Source organism: Salvelinus alpinus, chromosome 26 (genome assembly GCF_045679555.1).
Source record: "Salvelinus alpinus chromosome 26, SLU_Salpinus.1, whole genome shotgun sequence".
NCBI classification, from domain to species: Eukaryota; Metazoa; Chordata; class Actinopteri; order Salmoniformes; family Salmonidae; genus Salvelinus; species Salvelinus alpinus.
Genome location: NC_092111.1, coordinates 22941820 through 22959137, shown reverse-complemented (window position 1 = coordinate 22959137; position 17318 = coordinate 22941820). Strand labels below are relative to the sequence as shown.

The 17318-nt window shown below is 45.1% G+C and overlaps 1 protein-coding gene across 1 annotated transcript in view; it reads left to right on the top strand.

The window, feature by feature from the left end:
* Positions 1-17318, top strand: part of LOC139554960 (lysophosphatidylcholine acyltransferase 1-like) — a 45902-nt gene that overhangs the window by 7170 nt on the left and 21414 nt on the right. Inside the window, exons 2-5 of the mRNA XM_071368286.1 lie at positions 14766-14905; positions 15703-15917; positions 16639-16751; positions 16837-16897. Coding sequence (XP_071224387.1) covers positions 14766-14905; positions 15703-15917; positions 16639-16751; positions 16837-16897 — 529 coding nt within the window. The remainder of the gene's footprint in view (positions 1-14765; positions 14906-15702; positions 15918-16638; positions 16752-16836; positions 16898-17318) is intronic.

Sequence of the window (17318 nt, the reverse complement as noted above, 5' to 3'; positions counted from 1 at the left end):
TATTGGGAAATTATAACTTTGTAATCTAATAACTTTCCCTGGTGCCCTCGAATTCATAGTTAATTAGTTACGTTATTACTCAAGTGATCGCGTAATCCCTAATTACAGGAATCTTTGATAAAAACTATAAGTCTTCAATTTAATGATAGCAAAGACACGACAGTAGTTAACTAGTGATTATGTGAAGATTGATTGTTTTTTATGAGAACTTTAATGCCAGCTAGCAACTTACCTTGGCTCCTTACAGCCACAAGATCCTTTTGACGCTGCACTCGTGTAACAGGTGGTCAGCCTGCCACGCAGTCTCCTCGTGGATTGCAATGTAATTGGCCGTAATCGGCGTCCAAAAAGGCTGATTACCGATTTGTTGTAACTTGAAATCGACCACTAGTGTGAACCTACAGGACGGTTGATCTCCAGGAACAGGGTTGGAGAGCCCTGCCCTACAAGGTCAGGAAACTGGCCTCCATTTTGGCACAGAACATTTTGTGCCAGCAGTGGAAGATAAACACGGCAAACAAGTTTACTCCTGCAGCAGGAGGCATGCTTTACACACACAAACTGCACACAGAGACAAGGGGCAGAACATGACTCGATAAAGGAGCAGAAAGGATTGAGACTTTGGAACAGCGTTCAGCTTCTGAATCTGGTGCTAATTATTTCAGTCTCTGGATCTAGGCCAAGCCTCAGGAAATGTGCATTTCTATTCAATTGTATCATGAGCACGTTGACCTTTAAAAAAAAATATATATATATTTCTTGGAAGACAGTGTATCCAATTGCATTGTCATCGTTTGTTGCATGTTTCTGTCAAAGATTAAATCTAAATTATTGTTAAACTCAGATCAAGGTCATAGTTAGGCTAGTTGGACAGAAAGGTGCTGGAGGCTACTTGGGCCCATCAGAGACGTGAAGGTTGCTAGTTGAGTCAGTAAACTGTAGCAGGTGTCTATCTTAGTCTTGTTCTCACTAGCCTACTACCTGCTGTTACTGTGAAGGTGTCAGGGTGTTTTCCGTTCTATGTACACACACTGGTTAATTTAAGAACCGTCTCTCTCTGCCTGAACATAAACACTACTTCCCTTCACGCTGCTGACAACAGATCCTTATGACTGGGTGATGTGTGTGTCTGTCACACCAACACGTGTAACCACATTCCTCCCTCGGGCCTCTCTCGCTCTCTCCCAGATGTCCTGTTTTGAAGAGGAGTTTACAAAACAACAAAAACACCCCATATGAATTAACGTCACAATGAACCAAATAAAGATGTCACTAACTTATTGAACAGCTGAGGGGTCTGTATTGTAGTGACTCGTCTCTGTCTGCCATTTTGCCTAATGATAGTCTTTGCATTCTTTGAGGTGCCTGTGTGTGTGTTGACATTAGGGTTAGTTTTGTATTTGTAGGATCCCCATTAGCTGCTACAAATTCATAGCTTTAACTAATTATGACAAATGTTGAGAAAATGTTGAGCAATGTAATAAAGTAATGACTTTTCAAATAAGTTACCTTACACGTTATGTTGGCTGACAATTTGTTAGATACACTGTCCTTAAGAACCACATAGCATATCATTACAGCAGTATATACCGTTATGTTAGCTAGTTACCTAACGTTAGTTGGCTACTTATACATCAAACTTGCCAATATATTAACTATATGCTATCTAACTACCCAACGTTTATTGACCTGATTATTCCCGTCATTCTTAGCTTAGCTAAATGGTATAGTCCTTGTGCGTTCTCAATGGACATTCGGGCGCTTTTATAAATTCAGTCTGGCTATCTACTCCGATTTCAGAGCACTCTTGTCTGAGTGTACCAGAGCATTTATGCATTTATGAGCGCTCAACGCCCGTTGAATATGGCTGCTTTTAGTAAACGTCGGCAAAAAAGCGTAATTAAGTTGTTGCCAGCATCACAGTTAGTCACCAACGCTATGGATAACATGACAACTGCCTAACCAGCTCTGCAAGTGCAAGTAAAATTGTCAGTGGTCTCATTTGTCTGGAAGTAGCTAGCCAACGTTAGCTTGGGTGCTTGACTGCCACTGTAAGGTCTGAACGCTCAAATTACCTCTACTCCACGGCCGGTGTGTCCAGTGTGCGCTCCGAGAGTGAACCCCTCTGAATTTACAAATGGACAATCTGACAACAAGCTCTAAATTTACGAGCGCACTCTGGCACTCCTCATTGAATTTAAGAACACACCAGATTCTCCATATACTCAACTAGTCTAAAGAAGTCCTTTAATTAGCACAACAGTTTTCAGCTGTGCTAACGTAATTGCAAAAGGCTTTTCTAGTGATCAATTAGCCTTTTAAAATGATAAACTTGGATTAGCGAACACAGCGTGCCATTGGAACACAGGAGTGATGGTTGCTGATAATGGGCCTCTGTACGCCTATGTATATTCCATAAAAAATCTGCCGTTTCCAGCTACAATAGTCAATTACAACATTAACAATGTCTACACTGTATTTCTGATCAATTTGATGTTATTTTATTGGACAAAAAATGTGCTTTTCTTTCAAAAACAGTGACATTTCTAAGTCACCCCAAACTTTTGAACGATAGTGTGAAATATATATGAGTGTGCAACTTAATTTTTTTAATTTGTAGCTTACAGTTCATTCGCTGTTAGTCAGCACCTCTAGGCTAAATCATTTTCTCTGGGTGTGCGCCAGCTCATTCTTTTTGTTAGTCTAGGTAGCCATTTGATTAGCTGTTCAGGAGTCTTATGGCTTGGGGGTAGAAGCTGCTATTTAGGAGCCTCTTGGACCTAGACGTGGCGCTCCGGTACCGCTGTGTGCAGTAGCTGCTGTGCAGTAGCTATGACTAGGGTGGCTGGAGTCTTTGACAATTTTTAGGGCCTTCCTCTGACACCGCCTGGTATAGAGGTCCTGGATGGCAGGAAGCTTGACCCATGTGATGGGCCGTACGCACTACCCTCTGTAGTGCCTTGCGGTCGGAGGCCGAGCAGTTGCCATACCAGGCAGTGATGCAACCCGTCAGGATGCTCTCGATGGGGCAGCTGTAAAACCTTTTGAGGGTCTGAGGACCCGTGCCAAATCTTTTCAGTCTCCTTAAGGGGTAAGGGTTTTGTCGTGCCCTCTTCACAACTGTCTTGGTGTGCTTGGACCATGTTAGTTTGTGGACATCAAGGAACTTGAAGCTCTCAACCTGCTCCACAACAGCCCCGTCGATGAGAATGGAGGTGTGCTCAGTCCTCCTTTTCCTGTAGTCCACAATCATCTCCTTTGTCTTGATCATGTTGAGGGAGAGGTTGTTGTCCTTGCACCACACAGTCAGGTCTCTGACCTCAGCCTATATGGAGGTCTCATCGTTGTCGGTGATCAGGCCTACCATTGTTGTCATCAGCAAACTTAATGATGGTGTTTGAGTCGTGCCTGCCAGTGCAGTCATGAGTGAACACGGAGTACAGGAGGGGACTGAGCACGCACCCCCGAGGGGCCCCCGTGTTGAGGATCAGTGTGACAATGTGTTGTTACCTACCCTTACCACCTGGGGGCGGCCGGTCAGGAAGTCCAGGATCCAGAGGGAGGTGTTTAATCCCAGGGTCCTTTGCTTAGGGATGAGCTTTGAGGGCACTATGGTGATGAATGCTGAGCTGTAGTCAATGAGTTCTCATGTAGGTGTTCCTTTTGTCCAGGTGGGAAAGAGAGAGTGGAGTACAATAGAGATTGCATCATCTGTAGTTCTGTTGGGGCGGTATGCAAATTGGAGTGGGTCTAGGGTTTCTGGGATAATGGTGTTGATGTGAGCCATGACCAACCTTTCAATGCACTTCGTGGCTGCAGACGTAAGTGCTATGGGTCGGTAGTCATTTAGGCAGGTTACCTTGGTGTTCTTGGGCACAGAGACTATGGTGGTCTGCTTGAAATATGTTGGTATTACAGACTCCGACAGGGAGAGGCTGAAAATGTCAGTGAAGACACTTGCCAGTTGGTCCAAATTCCAAATAGGATCCGTAAAGTTTGTAGAAACATGTCAAACAATGTTTATAATCAATCCTCAGGTTGTTTTTAGCCTAAATAATCAATAATATTTCAACCGGACAATAGCTGATGGTTTGTCGGCGAATATAGCAGGATTTCTTATAAGCTGCCGGGTTAGAGTCCCGCTCCTTAAAAGCGGCAGCTCTACCCTTTAGCTCAGTGTGAATGTGGCCTGTAATGCATGATTTCTGGTTAGTGTATGTTTATTTTTATTTCATTTATTTAACCAGGTAGGCTAGTTGAGAACAAGTTCTCATTTACAACTGCGACCTGGCCAAGAATAAAGCAAAGCAGTTCGACACATACAAAAACACAGAGTTACACATGGAATAAACATGACATAGTCAATAATACAGTTGAAGAAAATCTATATACAGTGTGTGCAAATGAGGTAAGATAAGGGCGGTAAGGCAATAAATAGGCCATGGTGGTGAAGTAATTACAATATACCAATTAGATACTGGAGTGATGGATGTGCAGAAGATGAATGTGCAAGTAGAGATACTGGGGTGCAAAGGAGCAAGATAAATACAGTATGGGGATGAGGTAGTTGGATGGGCTATGTACAGGTGCAGTGATCTGTGAGCTGCTCTGACAGCTGGTGCTCTAAGCTAGTGAGGGAGATATGAGTCTCCAGCTTCAGTGATTTTTGCAGTTTGTTCCAGTCATTGGCAGCAGAGAACTGGAAGGAAAGGCGGCCAAAGGAGGAATTGGCTTTGGGGGTGACTAGTGAGATATAACTGCTGGAGCGCGTGCTACGGGTGGGTTCTGCTATGGTGACCAGCGAGCTGAGATAACACGGGGCTTTACCTAGCAGAGACTTGTAGATGACCTGGAGTCAGTGGGTTTGGTGACAAGTAGGAAGCGAGGGCCAGCCAACGAGAGCGTACAGGTCGCAGTGGTGGGTGGTATATGGGGCTTTGGTGACAACGGATGGCACTGATAGACTGCATCCAGTTTGCTGAGGAGTGTTGGAGGCTATTTTGTAAATGACATCGCCGAAGTTGAGGATCGGTAGGATGGTCAGTTTTACGAGGGTATGTTTGGCAGCATGAGTGAAGGAGGCTTTGTTGCGAATAGGAAGCCGATTCTAGATTTAGATTTTTGGATAAACGTGCTTTCAGTTCGTCCCATTTATTTTCCAGGGATTGAACGTTAACTAGCAGGACGGAAGGCAAGGGCAGATTAGCCACTTGTCACCTGATCCTCACAAGGCACCCTGATCTCTTTCTGCGTAATCTCAGTTTCCTTCTCCAGTGAATGCCAGGGATCTGGGCCTGATCGGGGGTCTGTAGTATATCCCTCCCGTCCGACTCATTGAAGAAGAACTCTTCGTTCAGTTCGAGGTGAGCAATCGTAGTTCTGATGTCCAGAAGCTCTTTTTGGTCATAAGAGACTGTAGCAGCAACATTATGTACAAAACAAGTTGGGAACAACGCAAAAAAACTAACAAAATAGCATGGTTGGTTAAGAGCCAATAAGACAGCAGCATTCCCCTCCGGCGCCATCACAAAAACCAAATAAAATCAAATTTTTTATTATAGACATATTTAGCATGTTTTCTTAAGTGTTTGAGATTAGGTCCCTGTATGGTCAAAAACCTCTTCAAATATGCAACATTTTAATATTTTTTTAAATTTTTTACATTGGATAAAAGTAGAGACTCAGAGCTACAAAATGGTGTATCATACACTGCATCTGAGGAAACAATGGGAAAGTAATTATGCTTTGAATGTTGATCAACTTGTGAACTCACTTTTGAGAAAACCGTCCTTTCAATGTTTTGGCACTACTATTGGAGAGCCCTTCTTTGTCTACAATCATTCAGCGTTGTTCACACCCTCTTAAGCCTTAGCCTCACCCATCTCTTTAAGGGTTGATCTGTGAGTTCTGTACTAACTTGCCAGCTACTTGCAGACATCTAAAAGAGAGAGAACAGCTCACTGAACATCATTCGCCCTAGCAGAGCTGGTTAGGCTGCTTTGTCATCCAGAGCGTTGGTGACTGCAACTGTGCTGTCAGATTGTCCGTTAGTAAATTCAGAGCGTTTCGTGTTCAGAGCACACACTGGATGCTCTGGCCAATAAGTAGGGTTGTTCCGAAAGCTCTGACCTCACTAGTCAAGCACCCAAGCTAACATTGGCTAGCTACTTCCAGACATGTAATAAGAGAACACCCCACTCTGACCATTTTACTCCCTCTAGCAGAGTTGTTTAGGTAGTATTCATGTTATCCAGAGCGTTGGTGACCGTAACAGTGCTGCTGGGAACAAATAAATTACGCTTTGTTGCCGATGTTTACTGACACCGGACATATTCAACCGGAGTGTTGAGCGTTCAAAAATTAATCAGTTATTCTGCACTCTGGCACACTAAGATGAGTCTTTTGTTAAGAAATATAGCTAGCTAGGTAAACAATGAATCCCAACGCATGATGTAACATTAGTTAGCGAGCCAACCAGCTAACGTTAGCTAGCTAGCTAACAGTACAATAACTTGAAATGAAAATACTTGGAGTGGAGTCTTTTGTTAAGACATGTAGCTAGCTAGCTAAACAATGGATCATAATCACAACTCATGACGTTACTACCCTGCATGAACCTGCAGGTAGCTAACCAACCAAGTTCTATGAATATAACTAGTCAAGCAAATGTGTCTGAGATACGAAGAATAAGATCATACACATAACGTTAGCTAGCGAGCCAGCCAGCTAACGTTAGCTAGCTACCAGTACACTTTAACTTGACATTAGGTTTATGCAGTTTTACCAAGCAATACATACATAAAAAAAAGAAGCTGCGTTTGACACGTTACCTAGACATACTGACCAGCTCCAATACACAGACACGTGCTATATGGCAGACCAATACAAGCTCATCTCTCGGCATGTCCAGCCCACTCATTATCTCAGCCAATCATGGCCAGAGTATTGATTGGATAATATAAGTCTTCACTTTTAATGATAAGTCAGAGACATGACATGTGTCAATGCACAGGTCAGGCAAATCCATCTCCCAAAACACAAACCTGTTAGAAATTCTGAAAACAGGCAAAGGGAATATAAGTAACATGCTTGGAGCTTTACAGCGAAGAAAAGGGCTTGTCTCTAACCCAAATGGTTCAAACAATATGACTCATATTGCCAGAGTTGCTTTTTACATTTTTTACAATTATTTTTCCCCCTGTCAGGATTCGCACGCATTTTATATAATTTCACAAACCATGTTGAGGGCTGTTTTTAAACTAATCCTGGTTTGATAATTATTGGTTTGATAACAAACAACGTTGTTCAGTCATCTTACCTAGCTAGCTAACAACCTGGTAACTTGACAGTAGGTCTAGGCAAATTTCATTGGCCCAGGAAGAAAGGAAAATGGTCTGCTACTCATAAGATGTGCTTCAAAGGTAGGATTCGTGTAGTCCATGCCCAGCCAATCAAAATTAGTTTTTCCCTGCAAAACGGCTTTATTACAGACGGAAATCATTCTCAGCCCCCGCCCCCCACCAGACCAAACCATGGAAAAACAGCCCCAGACCATTTTTCCTCCTCCACCAAACTTCACAGTTGGCACTATGCATTGGTGCAGGTAGCGCTCTCCTGCAATTTGCCCAGATTATGAAGCGTGATTCATCACTCCCAGAGAACGCGTTTCCACTGCTCCAGAGTCCAATGGCGGCGAGCTTTACACCACTCCAGCCGCTACTTGGTATTACACATGGTGATCTTAGGCTTGTGTGTGGCTAATCTGCCATGGAAACCCATTTCTTTAAGCTCCCGACAAACAGTTATTGTGCTGACGTTGCTTCCAGAGGCAGTTTGTGAGTTTTGTAAGTGAGGACAGATGATTTTTCCACGTTACCCACTTCAGCACTTGGCGGTCCTGTTTAGCAGGGCAGAAACTTTATAAACTGACTAGTTGGAAAGATGGCATCCTATGACGGTGCCATGTTGAAAGTCACTGAGCTCTTCAGTAAGACCATTCTACTGCCAATATTAGTCTATGGCGATTGTATGGCTGTGTGCTTGATTTTTATACACCTGTCAGCAATGGGTGTGGTAGAAATAGCTGAATCCACTACTTTGAAGGGGTGTCCACATACTTTGTGTGTGTGTGGATATATATATATCTCAGCAAAAAAAGAAACGTCCTCTCACTGCGTCTATTTTCAGCAAATTTAACGTGTAAATATTTGTATGAAGATAAGATTAAACAACTGAGATATAAGCTGAACAAGTTCCACAGACATGTGACTAACAGAAGTGGAATAATGTGTCCCTGAACAAAGGTGGGGTCAAAATCAAAAGTAGCAGTCAGTATCTGGTGTGGCCACCAGCTGCATTAAGTACTGCTGTGCATCTCCTCCTCATGGACTGCAGTTCTTGCCAGTTCTTGCTGTGAGATGTTACCCCACTCCTCCACCAAGTGAAGGGTACCACATGAGGGAGCAGGCTGTCTTCCCTGTAACGCACATCGTTGAGATTGCATGCAATGACAATAAGATCAGTCCAATGATGCTGTGACATACCGCCCCAGACCATGACGGACGCTCCACCTCCAAATCGATCCCGCGCCAGAGTACAGGCCTCGGTTTAACGCTCATTCCTTCTACGATAAACACGAATCCGACCATCACCCTTGGTGAGACAAAACCGCAACTCGACAGTGAAAAGCACTTTTTGACAGTCCTGTCTGTTCCAGTGACGGTGGGTTTGTGCCCATAGGCAACGTTGTTGCCGGTGATGTCTGGTGAGGACAACAGGCCTACAAGCTCTCAGTCCAGTCTCTCTCAGCCTATTGCGCACAGTCCGCACTGATAGAGGGATTTTGCGTTCCTGGTGTAACTCGGGCAGTTGTTGTTGCCATCCTGTACCTGTCCCGTAGGTGTGATGTTTGGATGTACCGATCCTGTGCAGGTGTTGTTACACGTGGTCTGCCACAGCGAGAATGATCAGCTGTCCGTCCTGTCTCCCTTTAGCGCTGTCTTAGGCGTCTCACAGTACGGACATTGAAATTTATTTCCCTGGCCACATCTGCAGCATGTCTAAGACACGTTCACGCAGATGAGCAGGGATCCTGGGCATCTTTCTTTTGGTGTTTTTTCAGAGTCAGTAGAAAGGCCTCTTTAGTGTCCTAAGTTTTCATAACTGTGACCTTAATTGCCTACCGTCTGTAAGCTGTTAGTGTCTTAATGACTGTTCCACAGGTGCATGTTCATTAATTGTTTATGGTTCATTGAACAAGCATTGGAAACAGTGCTTAAAAACTTTACAATGAATTTGGATTTTTATGAATTATCTTTTAAAGACAGGGTCCTGAAAAAGGGACGTTTCTTTTTTTGGTGTGTGTGTGTACAGTTGAAGTCAGAAGTTTACATACACTTATGTTGGAGTCATTAGAACTTGTTTTTCAACCACTCCACAAATTTCTTGTTAACAGACTATAGTTTTGGAAAGTCTGTTCGGACATCTTCTTTGTGCATGACACAAGTCATTTTTACAACAATTGTTTATAGACAGATTATTTCACTTATAATTCACTGTATCACAATTCCAGTGGGTCAGAAGTTTGCATACATTAAGTTGACTGCGCCTTTAAACAGCATGGACAATTCCAGAAAATGCTTTAGAAGCTTCTGATAGGCTAATTGACATAATTTGAGTCAATTTGAGGTGTACCTGTGGATGTATTTCAAGGCCTACCTTCAAACTCAGTGCCTCTTTGTTTGACATCGTGGGAAAATCAAAAGAAATCAGCCAAAAGCTCAGATAAAAAATTGTAGACCTCCACAAGTCTGGTTCATCCTTGGGAGCAATTTCCAAACGCCTGAAGGTACCACGTTCATCTGTACAAACAATAGTAGACAACTATAAACACCATGGGACCACGCAGCCGTCATACCGCTCAGGAAGGAGACACGTTCTATCTCCTAGAGATGAACGGACTTTGGTGCGAGAAGTGCAAATCAATCCCAGAACAACAGCAAAGGACCTTGTGAAGATGCTGGAGGAAACAGGTACAAAAGTATCTATATCCACAGGAAAACGAGTCCTATATCGACATAACCTGAAAGGCCACTCAGCAAGGAAGAAGCCACTGCTCCAAAACCGCCATAAATAAGCCAGACTACGGTTTGCAACTGCACATGGAGACAAAGATCATACTTTTTGGAGAAATGTCCTCTGGTCTGATGAAACAAAAATAGAACAGTTTGGCCACAATGACCATCGTTATGTTTTGAGGAAACAGGGGGAGGCTTGCAAGCTGAAGAACACCATCCCAACCGTGAAGCACGGGGGTGTCAGCATCATGTTGTGTGGGTGCTTTGCTGCAGGAGGGAATGGTGCGCTTTACAAAATAGATGGCATCATGAGGGAGGAAAATGATGTGGATATATTGAAGCAACATCTCAAGACATCAGTCATGAAATTAAAGCGTGGTCGCAAATGGGTCTTCCAAATGGACAATGACCCCAAGCATACTTCCAAAGTTGTGGCAAAATGGCTTAAGGACAACAAAGTCAAGGTATTGGAGTGGCCATCGCAAAGCCTTGACCTTAATTTCATAGAAAATTTGTGGGCAGAACTGAAAAAGCGTGTGCGAGCAAGGAGGCCTACAAACCTGACTCAGTTACACCAGCCCTGTCAGGAGGAATGGGCCAAACTTCATCCAACTTATTGTGGGAAGCTTGTGGAAGGCTACCCAAAACGTTTGACCCAAATTAAGCAATTTAAAGGCAATGCTACCAAATACTAATTGAGTGTATGTAAACTTCTGACCCACTGGGAATGTGATGAAAGAAGTACAATTATTCCGACATTTCACATTCTTAAAATAAAATGGCGATCCTAACTGACCTAAGACAGGGAATTTCTACTAGGATTAAATGTCAGGAATTGTGAAAAACTGAGTTTAAATGTATTTGGCCAAGGTGTATGTAAACTTCCGACTTCAACTGTATATACAGTATATATTAAATCTATATATTAATAAAAAAAAATAAAAAAAAATATTTGTATATATTTATTTGTGTGTATATATTTTAGTGCGTATGAAAGCTACTAGCTACGATGGCGTTCTATGAAAACTGTACACATGTTGCACTTTGTAACTAGCATAACAATAACTACATATTCTGGCTATAACAATAAAATCAATAATCAATACAAATATCACATTTTGGGACTTTCAAGTAATGTCCAACAGCAATAAGGCCTCCCTTGCTTGCTCGAATGAGTCTTCCACCAAAACCAGGACACCTGCTGAACAGCAACTAGCCATGTTTTGTTGGGGTCCATGCATTTTGGTGGTTGATGGCAGTGCATACGTGCAGAGTCCCTGCATAGTGATGTACGTGCAGAGTCCCTGCATAGTGATGGGCACCCATACGTGCAGAGTCCCTGCATAGTGATGTACGTGCAGAGTCCCTGCATAGTGATGGACGCGCGTACGTGCAGAGTCCCTGCATAGTGATGGACACGCGTACGTGCAGAGTCCCTGCATAGTGATGGACACGCGTACGTGCAGAGTCCCTGCATAGTGATGGACGCGCGTACGTGCAGAGTCCCTGCATAGTGATGGACGCGCATACGTGCAGAGTCCCTGCATAGTGATGGGCACGCGTACGTGCAGAGTCCCTGCATAGTGATGTACGTGCAGAGTCCCTGCATAGTGATGGACGCGCGTACGTGCAGAGTCCCTGCATAGTGATGGACGCGTGTACGTGCAGAGTCCCTGCATAGTGATGGACGCGTGTACGTGCAGAGTCCCTGCATAGTGATGGACGCGTGTACGTGCAGAGTCCCTGCATAGTGATGGACGCGTGTACGTGCAGAGTCCCTGCATAGTGATGGGCGCGCGTACGTGCAGAGTCCCTGCATAGTGATGGGCACGCGTACGTGCAGAGTCCCTGCATAGTGATGGGCACGCGTACGTGCAGAGTCCCTGCACAGTGATGGGCACGCGTACGTGCAGAGTCCCTGCACAGTGATGGACACGGGTACGTGCAGAGTCCCTGCATAGTGATGGACGCGCGTACGTGCAGAGTCCCTGCATAGTGATGGGCGCGCGTACGTGCAGAGTCCCTGCACAGTGATGGACACGCGTACGTGCAGGGTCCCTGCACAGTGATGGGCACGCGTACGTGCAGAGTCCCTGCATAGTGATGGGCACGCGTACGTGCAGAGTCCCTGCATAGTGATGGGCACGCGTACGTGCAGAGTCCCTGCATAGTGATGGACACGCGTACGTGCAGAGTCCCTGCATAGTGATGGGCACGCGTACGTGCAGAGTCCCTGCATAGTCCCTGCATAGTGATGGACACGCGTACGTGCAGAGTCCCTGCATAGTGATGGGCACGCGTACGTGCAGAGTCCCTGCATAGTCCCTGCATAGTGATGGACGCGCGTACGTGCAGAGTCCCTGCATAGTGATGGGCACGCGTACGTGCAGAGTCCCTGCATAGTGATGGGCACGCGTACGTGCAGAGTCCCTGCATAGTGATGGGCACGCGTACGTGCAGAGTCCCTGCATAGTGATGGGCACGCGTACGTGCAGAGTCCCTGCATAGTGATGGGCACGCGTACGTGCAGAGTCCCTGCATAGTGATGGGCACGCGTACGTGCAGAGTCCCTGCATAGTGATGGACGCGCGTACGTGCAGAGTCCCTGCATAGTGATGGGCACGCGTACGTGCAGAGTCCCTGCATAGTGATGGGCACGCGTACGTGCAGAGTCCCTGCATAGTGATGGGCACGCATACGTGCAGAGTCCCTGCATAGTGATGGGCACGCGTACGTGCAGAGTCCCTGCATAGTGATGGGCACGCGTACGTGCAGAGTCCCTGCATAGTGATGGGCACGCGTACGTGCAGAGTCCCTGCATAGTGATGGGCACGCGTACGTGCAGAGTCCCTGCATAGTGATGGGCACGCATACGTGCAGAGTCCCTGCATAGTGATGGGCACGCGTACGTGCAGAGTCCCTGCATAGTGATGGGCACGCGTACGTGCAGAGTCCCTGCATAGTGATGGACACGCATACGTGCAGAGTCCCTGCATAGTGATGGACACGCATACGTGCAGAGTCGTGATACTTCAACCTAATATGACAAGTCATACCTTGTTGGAAAGCTGAAAGACTGTAGAAACTGAATATGCATAGGTGCTGTACAGAAGACTTGCGCATCTTTCCCAGAAATCAATTTATGAGTAGGCAAAACGTCCATACATTAGACATTTTGGACAATGTGAATGAGGACATTTTCCAGTACCTCTGAAAGGATTGTCATAAGGTTGTCATGGATCAATTACATAACAGCCAAAGCTTCAGTAAAAGGTAAGTCTTGTTTTTTAACAAATGGCTTATTGGTTGTTTATTGTAAAATGTATTGTTGTGATCAACCAGGATGTGCATGTCCAGATAGGTAGAGGTTGAAATTATCTTCATTTTGAAACATTTTGAAACTCATCTGAAAATCGAGGACAGTTTTAATTTTATCTCCTGATCTCAATGACATCACCAGCCAATTCTATATTAACCCCCAAAATGATTTTGCTAGTGTATCTTAGCTAACAGTTATTACATCACCATCTATAGGGTTTGCTATACTTCCAGGATCACAAGATGGCTAGCTAGTGACCTTGGAGGTTTCCCGGACGATCTGATGAGCATCTGAGGAAGATATGCAACTTGTAACAATGTATCATTTTTTTTTAGTAGAGGGAACGATACTCCGCTGCCAAATTAATATAAGGGAAACACTGATTCCACAGGAGGGACGGATAGTCATAATTCTGGTAATTGAGTTATAACCTCAGAAGAATGGCTTCTAATGTTTGTTAGTATGCTGTTTGGATGAGTCCATTTCCAGAAGGGGGTGGTGGTGGTCAGGATGGGTCGTTAGGTGTTTTGGGGAAGGGGGGGTCATAAACCAGCCCTATTAGTGTTTATCTGGCCATGCTGTCTGAACCTGGGGCTCACACAGAGAGAGGGAGAGGGATTAAAGCAGAGCGAGGGAGGAGAAGAGAAGGAATACGAGTCCCCTGGGAAAGGAAAGGACCACATTGTAATGTAGGCAGGCAGAGAGAGGGGGATAGAGAGAGAGGGGGAAAGATATATTTATAGAGAAAGCAATAGAGAGAGAAACATGTGCAGTATTGAGAACAACAACACCCTACTGTAACAGACAGAAGAGGGATAAGAGGTCTCCAGATGATGGATAGAGGAATAGAGGGGGGTGGTGGGATCTGAAATGACAGTGTGGGGCTTGACATTGTGACCCTGTTATTTGGAGTGATGGCATGACATACAACCATATTCCTTCTAAGGGCGTGACATGTCAATAGTTATCTGCTTTGACCTTAATGATGTAAGCATAAATTAACTTGATACTAAATTAACTGTTTTATTTTTATTTAAACCTGAAATCACATTGGATAGTTAAAAAAAAAAATCTATCATTTCTGTATGAGCTGTTGTGATCATGCTTACATAAGGAGCATAGAGTAAACAAGGAGAAAGCTAGGAGGGATGACTAGCTGTATGTCTGTCATTGCTGGATTGTTAGAGGCAAGCCTGAGTCTTCTTTAACAGAGCAGTTCTTTTTGGGTCAATCTAACTTCACAGAAAGAGATTCTTTCCCTGATGAAATGATAATTTGTACCTCTGTCACCCTCTCCCTCTGTGTTTGAATGAATGAATGCATCACCATTTGATTTTGTTACTCTCTCTCTCCGCTCCCCCCCTTCTCAGATCGGTGTGATGACTGTGACTGTGTTCCCAGTACGGTTGTTTTTTGCAGTGTTCCTCATGTTGCTGGCCTGGCCCTTTGCCTTCGCTGCCTCTCTGGGACGATCTGAACTGGCCGTGGAGACCGAGACCTGGTGGAGGAGGTGTGTGTGTGAGAGAGAGAATTATATATCAAATCCAAATCAAATCACATTTTATTGGTCAGATGCAGATGTTAATGCGAGTGTAGCGAAATGCTTGTGCTTCTAGTTCCGACCATGCAGTAATATCTAACAAGTAATCTTGTAATCACAACAACTACTTTATACACACAAGTGTAAAGGAATGAATAAGAATATGTACATATAAATATATGGATGAGCGATGGCCGAACGGCATAGGCAAGATGCAGTAGATGGTATAGAGTACAGTATATATATATATATATATATATATATATATAATGAATGAATGACACCTGATAATGACATCACCACCTCTTGTGGAAGGTTTGGATATTGTCGTCATTGTGTCGGGGCAAACACACACGCGACAGGCCGTAATTGCATTCTTAAAGAGATTCTCCTGTAATTGTGTGTACTTTTTAGCCAGTAGTTCTGAAAGTAACGCTCACTAGCCAAAAGTGGTCCCTGAAAATGAAGTACTACGTCACATGTACAGATATGTGAACCACATCATTGCTCTCTCTGCTGTGTGTTCACCTCTGCTGTGTGTTCACCTCTGCTGTGTTGTCACTCAAATGGTGAGGGGGCTGAAGCTCATTGATGGATCCAGCCCAAAGTAGGAGGTTTACAAAAATACATAGAAGTTGCCAAAGTTCCAGAGCAAATCTTTAATTGACTTACCTGTGTAAATAGCAATTAAACAGACACACCCTCACCCTGTCTCTCACTCTTGCTCTCTCTCTCTCTTGCTCTCTCTCTGTCTCTCTCTCCTACAGGATCTGTGACATAGCCCTGAGGGTGATCATGCGAGCCATGTGGTTCTGTGGAGGTTTCCATTGGGTGACGGTGAAAGGGGAACCGGCCCCGCCCTCACAGGCGCCCATCCTCACCCTGGCCCCTCACTCGTCCTACTTCGACGCCATCCCCATCACCATGACCATGGCCTCTATCGTCATGAAGTCCGAGAGCAAGAACATCCCCGTCTGGGGCAGTGAGTAGTAATCCTCATCATCTTCATTAAATACCATTGTCTACCTCACCTATTTCTCTTCTTCTCTCTCGCTTTCTCTCTGCCTCTTCCTCATTTGTCAGGCTTTTTTGGTCTGACTCACTGTCTAGGGAAGTGTGTACTGTAGCCTTCATTTTCTCTCTCTCTGGTAGTATAGTCTTCCTCATTTCTTTCTGTCTCCATCAGGGCCGGTGAGAACCAGTCTTCTGATAGATACTGACTGATGTGAGGTTATCAGACTGAACATGAAGGGGGGAGGGGTAGAGGTGGTGAGACCAGGTGTTAATGATTAGCATATTCTGGTTATCTCATAACATTCTTATTATTAGTCATAATGCTGTGCTAATCACTCTATAATCTCTCTGTCATCTCTCTATTTCCCTCCCTCTCTTATCCGTCTCTCACTACTCCCCTTCTTTCCCCCTTCCCCCACATCCCCTTCTCTCCCTACTCTTTCTCCCCCCTGCCCCTTCTGTCTCTCCCCCCTGCCCCTTCTGTCTCTCCCCCCTGCCCCTTCTGTCTCTCCCCCCTGCCCCTTCTGTCTCTCCCCCCTGCCCCTTTTGTCTCTCCCCCTGCCCCTTTTGTCTCTCCCCCCTGCCCCTTGTGTCTCTCTTTCTCCCTGCCTCTTGTGTCTCTCCCCCCTGCCCCTTTTGTCTCTCTTTCTCCCTGCCCCTTGTGTCTCTCTTTCTCCCTGCCCCACCAGCTCTGATAAAGTTCATAAGACCAGTGTTTGTGTCGCGGTCGGACCAGGATTCTCGTAGGAAGACAGTTGAGGAGATCAAACGCAGAGCCCACGCTGGAGGGGAGTGGCCTCAGGTAACACACACACTGCCTGCTTGTGTTAACGTAAAGACCAATCCTCCTCAATCTTCTATATCAAATGTACTGTGTGTGTGTGCAGATAATGATATTTCCAGAGGGGACGTGTACCAACAGATCCTGCCTCATCACATTCAAGCCTGGTATGTGTTCTTCTTTATGCTGACCAAGCTCTCAAACCCTCGCTCTCTCGCTCGCTCTGTCTCTCTCTCGCTCTCTCTGTCTCTCTCTCTGTCTCTCAATTCAATTCAATTCAAGGGGCTTTATTGGCATGGGAAACATGTGTTAACATTGCCAAAGCACTCGCTCTCTCTGTCTCTCTCTGTCTCTCTCTCTCTGTCTCTCTCTCTCTGTCTCTCTCTCTCTGTCTCGCTCTCTCTGTCTCGCTCTCTCTGTCTCGCTCTCTCTGTCTCGCTCTCTCTGTCTCGCTCTCTCTGTCTCGCTCTCTCTGTCTCGCTCTCTCTGTCTCGCTCTCTCTGTCGCTCTCGCTCTCTCTGTCGCTCTCGCTCTCTCTGTCGCTCTCGCTCTCTCTGTCGCTCTCGCTCTTTCTGTCGCTCTCGCTCT